The 10,817-nt window shown below is 36.7% G+C and overlaps 1 protein-coding gene across 7 annotated transcripts in view; it reads left to right on the top strand.

Moving 5' to 3' along the window:
• Positions 1-1,906: 1,906 nt before the first annotated feature.
• The window catches only part of LOC121330903 (fibroblast growth factor receptor 3-like), a 52,565-nt gene continuing 43,654 nt past the window's right edge, over positions 1,907-10,817 (top strand). For 3 of the 7 annotated variants that reach the window (XM_041277899.1, XM_041277882.1, XM_041277891.1), the window contains exons 1-2: positions 1,908-2,765; positions 9,587-9,819. In XM_041277899.1, the coding sequence (XP_041133833.1) occupies positions 9,651-9,819 (169 nt within the window). In that variant the 5' untranslated portion in view covers positions 1,908-2,765; positions 9,587-9,650. Of the gene's footprint in view, positions 2,766-9,586; positions 9,820-10,817 lie in introns of all 7 variants that reach the window. The other 4 variants (XM_041277864.1, XM_041277856.1, XM_041277873.1 and 1 more) reach the window with 3 other exon arrangements.

The raw sequence follows: 10,817 nt of genomic DNA, 5'->3' as shown, positions 1-10,817 counted from the left end.
GTGGTGTGTTCATCTCAGTTAATATTATAAATCTATTTAAGATCATGCAAATAAATGGCTTACCCCACACAAGCAAACACACACGCACAATCACCCACTCAAACCAGACACTTGCGCACCCCCTACAGCCCAGTGAACAATAAAAAAAATAAATAAAAAGTCACAATTATAAATCACACAGCAGCACTTTCCTGAACCTGCATTGACACGTTGTGTTGCGTATTATTACAGGCGCAATCTTTAATGATTATCAAATTAGAGAAACGATCATCAGCGCTCAGAAGGTTACAAATAACTATTTAATATTTATACTAAGCTGTTGTTTTAAGTTGGCTGCTCAACTTGTAGTACCCGTTTTGATTGTGTAGTTACATGAGCTGTGATTTTGTGTGCTACAGACCTATATGCTAATATTTGTCCGTGGGGAGGAAAGCATCCAATTGAGTTATTTCACATGAACCTACACAACTGCATAGGAGCGTATTTAAGGAAAGCTGATTAATGAAGTAATTTCTTCTTAGTTTAAAGGGCTGTGGTGCTCAAAGTCCATTGACGTGGAATCCGTTAATGTTCTGTCGACTGTAATTATTAATAAGAACTGCATTTAAAAAATAAAAGAAAGAAAGAAAAGAGAAAGTCTCAGGGCCTCGAATCCACATCTAACTCACATGTAAGTACAACGGGGGGTCATTCATTAAAAACAGGTGTCTGAGACGTAAGTTCTTCTGCACGTTAAAGATAAGTTTTTGACGTTAACCAAAACTTGTTATTTCGGACATTATATAGCCATAACACTATAATATATATATATATATATATATATATATATATATATATATATATATAGATATATATTATATATATATATATATTATATAAATATATTATACGAGTTTATTTTAATGATAACTGAGTGTCTGGTGTGTTCTATTGCTTGTGTATCACCAGCAGGCGTGCAGTGTTATTTGCTAGGAGCAGAATGGGGGAATGGTTTGTTGAAAGAGACCCTGCTGAATTGATGTGTGTTCCCTTTGGTGCTGCTGGAGTAAATATGATCAGAACAGGGGTGAACGTGTTTGCAGAAAGACGGGGGCCATCTGCCCATGGGCCTGAGAAAAGAAGGGATCTCGCTTACAAAATATGTTAATCAGCAAACTCATTGCTTTGTGTTGACACCCTGCCCCACTGGATTAATTCACATTCCCGATTATACTAAGCAGAGAGAAAACAATGAAAGTGGTTAATAGTTTGTTTTTCTGACAGTGCTAGAATTATTATATTTAATGTTGCCTAGGCTTTATAGCGTTGAGTTAACATTGGTTTATGTATGCTACTTATCCCTTGTCCTTGGTTAGATCCATTTAAAACAATGTAAGATATACAGAGCAAGAAGGCATGTATATAATATAATATGGACTTGTGGGGTTTACAGCAGAGATTAATGAACAGGATGCCAGAATAAATCATCTCGTAATTGTCATATAATCAATTTGGGGTTTAGTTCTAAGCATGCAGAATACATGCAGAATATAACAGTTTGGGATTATATAAATGAGTGGTCGATTTTATGTTGATAAATGTGCAAATCTTTGAAGCGTGGCTGAGAAGAGGAGAATCGGCAATGAGTCGTGTAAATTTTTAACTTTTATTAGCAAATGCCACAATTACGTGCAATAAAAAAAAGGCTAAATAAAGAATATGTACTCTGAGCTGCGAAAATAACTTGGATAAATGTGGATACCGGTATACTAATCTGTAACTATCTGAGTGTTGTGATAATTAGTCAGCCTCTATTGATTAGTTTCTATATGTTTAATTTCTGATAGTAGCCTATATAAAAGACCATTTTAGATACTGAAATGTAAATTCAATTATACACGTATGGGGGGGAAATGTGTACACTTTTTGTGACGCGTATTAATAATATCAAGAAGCTATGCATAATTTAGAAGATTATCAGATATTACAGGAAGGAATGGGTTAAGTTTTTTTTTTTTTTTTTTAAAGTCTAACCATTTATTTAAAGTGTTATTGAATTATTCGAAGTCGTAGCAAGGGAGAGAGGGAGGCGCTAGACTGGTTACCTCCGCGCATGCTTTTCCCAAATAGTCTCTTGCTTGCTCCCTTAAACTCTCAAGGGGGCTGTGACAAGTAGGGTACTCTATACTGAGCGGGTCTGGAGTTTGAAATCTGATCGTTGCTATTTTTTTTTGCTTCTGTTACATGAAGAACATCGTTGCCAGTTCGGGATCTCAAGCCAAGATTCCACACACCAATAACAGAGCACTGACACTTTCCAAGGAGCTATACTACTAGCAAGCAAGGCGGACATTCAGAGAAGCCGCGGCACGGGCAAGCACTGGACGTTATCCTTTATCGCAGTCTATACTTGTTTATACAGCCACATCTCTGAAACAGGGGGTCCACTGTACAGCTCCAGCGGGAACTGTTTTATACAAATAAACGTAAACATCAGTTAATTAAATTGGAGGGTTGTTTGCAGAGCGGCTGAAACGTTGAAAGCTCTGTAAGCAAACCGAAGAAGAAGAAGCGTTTATTGGATATATTTCTTTAATTTTTCGACTTTTTTGTTATTATTCTTCTTATTTTTTTTTTTTAGAAGGAAAGGATTTTACAAAGTTTTCATACACGACACAAGTGAAACGATTTCAACGTCTTTTCATTCAAAGCACCTTGGGAGGAATTTTGTCAGAAACAGCAAACAGTAAAGTGGCTCTAGCCTAGAAGATTCTGGTCAACTCCGGGTCTGTATGATTACTCAACCTTTCTCTTTTTACGTGTAATTTATAAAGCAGTATGTTTTTGCAGCTCTGTAAACCATTGTGTGATAATGCCATGCAAGCATTTACCCCTTTATGATGGTAAATTGTTCAGTGGTCGTTTTATTGATAATATTTATTGATCGCAAATTAGGTGCTGTGAGTAAAATGTTAAATTAACCGCGTTACAATATATTCGGGCCAGTCACGTAGATCAACGTTATCTTAATACTGTAAATCAAAAAGTCATAATGGCCAACTGTCATAAAGATGCCAACCAACCGACCTTACTTCGGGGTTAGTAATAGTTTGTGATTCCTCGTTGGTTTTTACCACAAGTGTGTCATAGAAAACGGGAATCAATTAAAACACAGTCATTTCAGTTTGATTGAATTTTTGTTTCATCATGTGTGGCTGGAGAGTCTTTCATTGGAATTTGAGGTCTCCACTAATTAGTTCAGCGTGTGCCACATATAGGTGTCAGTGTTACTGTAATCGGATTTTGTACGTGTGAAATTCGGTGTACTCCCTGAATAAAGAGCACAAAACTATGGGTGTTCTAATTGAGTGCCTGTGACGATAGGCAACATTTTGGTGTTAGTTTGCGGTGGAATATCAAGCTGTATTTCCAGTTCTGTTCTGAACAGGACGGCACCGGACCGTATAGATCTTCTTTTGATACAGTTCATGTTTTGGATATATTTTTCAAATGTTTTCAAATGTATTAATCATAAATTATTCACGAGTATGATAAATGTATTCACACACATTTTGATTTATGACGCATTTGTAATGACCCAACCCCAATTATATTATATTATATATATATATATATATATATATATATATATATATATATATATATATATAAACATTTTGTGGTGTGTGTGTGTGTGTGTGTGTGTGTGTGTGTGTGTGTGTGTATATATATATATATATATATATATATATATATATATATATATTTTTTTTAAACCTTAAAAAAATTTTTGGCTGCACCGTGCGTACACGTAAGTCACCTTTCTTTAAGAGCAGTTCTGCTGGGATTAGGACGATTCAATACCCCCAGTTTGTCAACTTCGGTTGGCATTACATAGGCTCACAGGCACACTCACCCAAAAGCACGTTTTTGTAAATAAATAAATAAATAAAAAGTTTTAGAACGTGTTGAAACATATGTTTTAAGAATGTTTTATCTATCGCTGCCATTAATAAAAAAAAAAAAAAAAATTAAAAAATCAAACGAAATTTAGAGGTGAGGAATCGGGTGCACGACAGGAAGAATAACAATGTGATGTATTATGGTAATAAAAAGCTTTTAGAAAATTACTAAGCAATGCGCATACATTTTAAGTCTCAGTAAGAAGTTCAGATTTTTTCAGTATATACATCTCAATTTGCCTGAAAAAAAAAAAAAAAAAAAAAAAAAAGATTTACTGTATTGAATAGGATTTAACTATGTACAGCACACAAAAAAATGATATCCACCTGAAACATTAAATCCCCACTGAGTTACTCTCCTTGTGCAGTACATTATCACCTTGTTTTAAGCAGCTGTGATTAGGTGTGGTCTCCTCTGAAACCAGTTACTTTCATCAAAGCTGCTCACCCCACCACAGGAGGGTGTTTAGGGGAAACTAACAAGATAATACTTTGAGCACTAAAGCAATGCAGGCATGAACCCAGGTGAGAGTGTGTCTTTATGAAATTATTTCACAATGTATCATTCAGAACAGGAAATAGGAAGCACTTGTTTACACAGAGAGTTGTGAGTGTCTGGAACCAACTCCCCAGTAATGTTGTTGAAGCTGACAACCTGGGATCCTTCAGGAAACTGCTTGATGAGATTCTGGGATCAATAAGCTACTAACAACCAAACGAGCAAGATGGGCCGAATGGCCTCCGCCCCTTTTGTAAACTTTCTTATGTCTTCCTTATGTTCTTATGAATTCTACAGTCTATATTTAAACTCATTTGGCTTCAGAAACAGCATATATGGGAAATTAGAGTTTGTTTTGCAAGCACAGTGGCATTTGTAAGCAAGAGCACTGCGTAAGGCAAACAGTAAGAAGAGTGAAAGTTTTAATGTAAGCATTCATTTAGTACTCAGTTTGTCATAACATAACCCATTGTATATTGTTCTGTTTAAAAGTTCTCATTTGACATGTTTCTTTTTTTAGACGATTTGCCTGTAGTCATGCAACGCTGATTGCAGTTTTGACTTGTTGAGACATTATTGTGATCCAATGCACTTGTTCCAGCCAGGTTTTTTACAATGGGTTATTTTTTAGCAGTATGGCATTCTTGGCACTAAAAGAAATCTTTGCATTTCGGCAAACTTTGACTAAGCCATGAAGCAGTCTTTGCAAATTGAACGCATTATCCACATAGAGGAAATCCATCACAGGATAAAATGACCAGGACAGACCAAAACTGTGATTTATTCAGCATACACATATCTATAGTCATTAATGTGTGTTTCATGGCTCCATGGTATTTATGATTTAACTAAAGCATAAAATGTAGGTCAATCCAGAAAACAGTAGCCAGTTTGGGTGTCATTAAATTTATTTTTGTAAGACGTTTTTCAACCATTTTCTACTGGAACTTTCCATGAATGACAGCTCTGAGGATGCTGCTTTAATTAAGTTTTCTCACTGCAGCTGCTTCCACGATCAATTCTCACAAGACAACAACACAAGCCAGAAGACCCCAAAAAAGGCTTAAATGGGCAGTTGGCTTTAGTTTCTTTTTTGTTTCTTAATTACTATTGCAACCATAAATACAAAGCTCTTCAGCTGCTATCCATTAAAATAAACAGAGGCACAAACATTTTCTAAATTGGACTAAAATTGAATTGAAAAAAGTGCTGATGTTTAAATTGTAAACATCTTGAACTCACAGACACAGAGTCGTGATTATTTGTATATGTTTTACTGTGTCGTGGTCGCAGATTACCAGAAATGCTTATGAACAATAAAATCATCTTAAAACAGATGCCAGACTGAATTTGGAAGTGAATTACATTTTAGTGTGTGTGTGTGTGATTGTTACTTGGATTGTTCAGATGTGTTCCATTGATCTCTTAAGATTGATTAGAAATATCCAAGGTTTAAGTAGTGAAATCCTCTGCTAATCTCCTCTTGATCTGATCAAGAAGAGTGAGTTCAGCAAAGTACAGGGTTAGATTAGACGCAGACAGTAAAAATCCTCTCCCTACGTCCAGCAAAATGCCTTGTTCTTAACAACACACATTTGTCAGGGCTATTGTTCATTTACTTAGGCTGAAATATTGACCCAAGAATCCATCCTATTATTCCATCCTTTGTGGCATCATAGATTTAAAATACATTTTTCTAACCATATGTGATATAGTATTGAATATATATATAATACATAGATCGCAATATATATATATATAGCTTTTATATATATAGATATATATATATATATATATACTTAAAACAAACTTAAAAAAATGTCCTTTACCAATTTAAAATTGAATTTAGTAAGTTTGTTTTGCATTGCTATATTCCCAGTGAAGTGTAATGTAATGAGTCAGGTAGAAAATATTTTGTCTCATGCATATACTGTAGCTTTGTATACTACAGGATTATCTATTTTCATTTGCTGTGACAACAGTGGAGTGAAAGTAAAATCTATTGAAAAACCAGTTTCTATTGAGCTGTCATTATAATGCAAAGTGATTACATATTGACTAAAGATTACAAGATTTCTAAATCCATTATTTCCCCATGTTGTTTCATAAAATAAATAGTGAAATGTTTGTTTGTGTAGGCATTTCTGTATCCTTCTTATCAATGTACCGCAATTTTCACAGTGCCAAGCATGTTGAAAAACATGTGTTGTATTGTTCTATGGATTTATGGCCTTTTTCTTCTCTTTGTTTGAATTGAGCTGTAAATCAAAAGCCAAAGTTAACAACTAGTGGAGAGAGACATGCTGTGTTAACATCTGTGTTAGAGGTTGTGCATATTTAATTAATATGTCTGTAGTTTGTAAATATATTTATTTTATCAGCTACAGACATTGAGAAGCATTATATTATCAGTACCTGTGTACAGTGATAGTTGGTCTGAGATCACAAAAAACATTTGAAACAGCAAGAACAGTAACAAGGTGGCCGAGCAAGTATTTTCTACAGTTATTTCTTATTTTATGATCAGAGGTTTTTACATTTTATGAGCAATGGAGCGATACAGTATATTTTAGAACTGTGTGGTTATTAAAACAATTTAAGGATGGTTTTAATTAAAAGCCAAAAGGTAGAACAGCACTGGAGAGGGAGGGAGACAGAGATGGAGTTTCAGCTTTGTCAGTACCTGGAACAGTTTGTGCTGTAGATGCAACCTGGTCTCTCCAACGTTCTCATTAATCTGTGGGGATCCTCCTTCCTCTCTGAAGTGAACCTGTCAGAATGAAAGCCCCTGGGGTTCCTGACCTCACTTGGTGGGGGCGCTCCAGGTGGGAGGCTGATTAGAGGACAAAGCCAGCCCCAGTGCATGGATCCTGGAAAGGCAGATGGTCCTTTTCGGCTACAACTAGAAAAGACAAATGGTGTGCCTTGTTGTGTGTGTGTGCCACTGGTAACTTTATTTCATAGAAAGCTGTGGCAGGGTGCCCCGCCCCAAGTGCGAATTTTTGTGTTTTATGTTGTATGGTGTGTGTTATTGTTGGTGTGGATGTATTGGTGCACGGGGTATAAATGAGTGTGTAGCACGAGTGATTTAAAATGTAGAGTTGTATTTAGGCACCGGATTGCACAATGTCTGCAAACATGCAGATAAAATGTGTATTAGTATGTGGGCACAAGGATTGCACAAATGAGTTCATGTGCTGGGATTCAAATCAATGATTAATTAGTAATTGAATCCCAGGACATCTCTCTCTCTCTCTCTCTCTCTCTCTCTCTCTCTCTCTCTCTCTATATATATATATATAATATATATATATTCGATATATATAATATATATATATATTATATATATATATATATAATATGTACAGAGATGCACGAATCACGAGCTTAGAATTAGAATGAGATACAGTGGCTACACTTACTGTTTATACACCAGCACAATGCTTGTTTGTTCTGTTTGTTTTGGCCACTGTGCCATTTTGTATGGTTCAAGTGTTTTTTGTTTTTAAGCCTTTTATTTTGTTGATTTTTTGTTGATTTGTAATAACGGCTCAACGGCGCATTTATTCACTGTACTGTTGTGACTTCCTTCCTGGTCTGACATCACCACAGGAGCCATCGTGTCACACTCACGTAAGCTACTTGCGCTTAGTCTTTTTGGACAGGGCAAATACATACCCTATTACAAAAAAAAAGATGTAAGAACAGCAGCAATATTGATTTTTACAGTGAGCCTTTAAATTACATTTTTTTCTGGCTCCTGCTGTTAGTTTTCAAGAAAATGTAATCAAAAAGCAAACTTGTGACTTGTATTAGTGATTCATTAATCTTTATTGAATATCCAAACTATTGCTGGGTCCTGTTTTGGGGGTAAATGGCCCATTGCTTTGTTCTCAAAAGCACAGCACTTTTCACTGTTATTGTATTTATTTATTTATTTATTTATTTAACCTTTAGCTTATTTGTTAAAACAGACCGTGCCAGTTATGAAAACGTTTAATACAAAATGTCTATAGACTCTGAGACATTATAACCAAGACAGATACAAATAATAATAATAATGATGAAACACTACCTTTAACTGTTGATTTGTTATAAAACTGAAGCAGACCAATCCATCAGCCCAGAGGTTTTGGAAAAGGAGAAATGTATCCTGTTATTCCTGGAAAATGCAGATTGTGTTACACTGTAGCATTAAAATTTGTTGAAGATGAAAGTGTTCTGTGAAGATAAAGACTCCCTCTGGCTGCTGGGAAAAAAAAAAAAAAAAAAACACTGCTTGACTCATGTCACTGAGTGATGAAATTGATAAACAAATGTGTAACATCACAGAGCCTGCTGTGAAAACAACCTGGAGCGATAGAGTTGTTTGTTACACCAAGTGCTCTGCCTAGTCTGGTAAACCTGGTTAGGATCTGGGATTGCTTTAACACAGATGGGTAAGGCTGTTAATAAGAGCTGAAGTTTGGGCAAATTATAGCCAGGAAATGTAATCCTCTGTAGGTCATCCTACAAGTACACTTTACTGAATGCTGTTGTCTTGAATACAATTGTTGGATTATAGTCTGTAGGTTACTCTGAAAAACAAAACTGCTGTAAAACCAGGGTTAAACATCCTGTGAGGTATTAACCACTTTAGACTCTCCAGCCAGCAGAATAGCAGTTATGTGCTTGGGGTTGTTCTCTTGAATTTCAGTGTTTATACCTTCCAAAAGACAGAAACCCTTGGGGAAAGAAATGTTACAGTGCAAATCTTCTTGCATAGCCTTTATAAGTGTGTTTATCCACTGTTTTAAATGCTAAAAAGAATTTGGTGAAAGCTGAAATCGCTGTCTCCATTAAAAAGCTAATTTTAAAACAACCCTGGAAGAACTGGTTATAAACTCTTCAAAATGTGGCATGAGGTCAAGGGCTCTGGAACTAGGGGCGCTGGGGGTGCGGTAGCACCCCCTGACTTTGTATGGCTTCTATCATATACAGGGGTTACAGTTTTGTTCATTGGCTTTCAGCACCATCACTTTAAATATTGTTCCAGTGCCACTGCATGAGGTAGCTGTATTTCTCCAAAGTTCAGTCTTAGTATTAGTTAGTGTTCTTATTCTGCTATAGCGCTGACCCCTATCTCCCTCCCCACCTCATCTTACAGGAAAGCAAGTGTAGAAGAGGGCTGAAAGTGTTCCTCCCACCTGCGAGAAGCATGCGGCCGGAGGATGTCTGAAGCTGGATGGGGCTGTAGCAGTCGACTTCTCTCCAACACCTCTAGAGGAATGATTGCTTTGTGGTTCACACTCTGTTTTTACCTAGCGACTGTCAACAGCATTCCTGCAGCCAGGCTGCCCATCGCCCAGCTGGAGGAGAGGACGACAAACAGACCCTCAGGTAAGACTGGAGAAACCGTTCAAGGGAGGCTGCAATCTCACCAGCCACGTGAAGTCTGCACAGTTGTCTTTTTACTCAGAGAGCATGTGTCCAGGGCTGGATTAATGCAGGGGCTTTAGGGGCTGCGGTCCAGGGTCTAGGATTTTAAGGCGTTCCAAAAATATATAGAATTTGGAATGCAATATACAAATAAGTAGTGTGTGACTACATGGTTTGGAACATCAGGGCTGTTTTATCAGTAGGAGCAGCGACTGCATGATCATATGACTTGACCTTTTGTTCATTTTAAGTTTGATTCATCTTTACAATTGGTATATGACATTTAAAATGGTGGATCTGCAATAACCAAAGGTAAATTTACAATAGAGTGTTTGATATCGGGCATGGGTGGTGGTAAAACAGTAAAGGGAAGGAACTGAATATGCAATGCTAGACCCCAAAACTATAGTACCCCTGGGGCCCCATCAGTCTTAATCAGGAACTGCACGTGTGACATGAAAAGATATAGGGATGGAAATAAGACTTCCATTGCATAGCAGTTTGATCCATTCCTGGTTATACTCTGTTTAATAAGACACACCTTAGCTTGTTCCCGATACACTGTGACTAATCAAGCTTAGCTAGTAAAACTTGGAGTGGTTGAAACTGCTATACAATAGAGGTCTTATTTCCATGCCTGAGGTGATGTGTTGTACCAGGATTCCAACCCAAAGCACAGTGAATTAGCTATACCACTGTAAAAAGTTCTTAACATAACTATTCGAACATAATTCTTTGTGTACAGGGACAGACACTTCCAAACTGGTCTTTGCAGGTGCTGGTTGGTTTAGTTAGCATAGTGTTTACTAGTGCTGTGCGCAAACACCCCTCAACTGGATTGCAAGTTCTCTTCTGGTTTTTGCCCCAGATTCTTAATTGTGTTGCTCCTTTTTTTCAAGTCCTGCCTTTCGCGGCACTATAACTGTGATGTGTAAAAACAACACACTGTGATTTGCTGT

Source organism: Polyodon spathula, chromosome 2, assembly GCF_017654505.1.
Source record: "Polyodon spathula isolate WHYD16114869_AA chromosome 2, ASM1765450v1, whole genome shotgun sequence".
In the NCBI taxonomy this organism is placed as follows: Eukaryota; Metazoa; Chordata; class Actinopteri; order Acipenseriformes; family Polyodontidae; genus Polyodon; species Polyodon spathula.
Note: the sequence above shows the minus strand (reverse complement) of the source record. Positions and strands in the feature narration are given on the sequence as shown.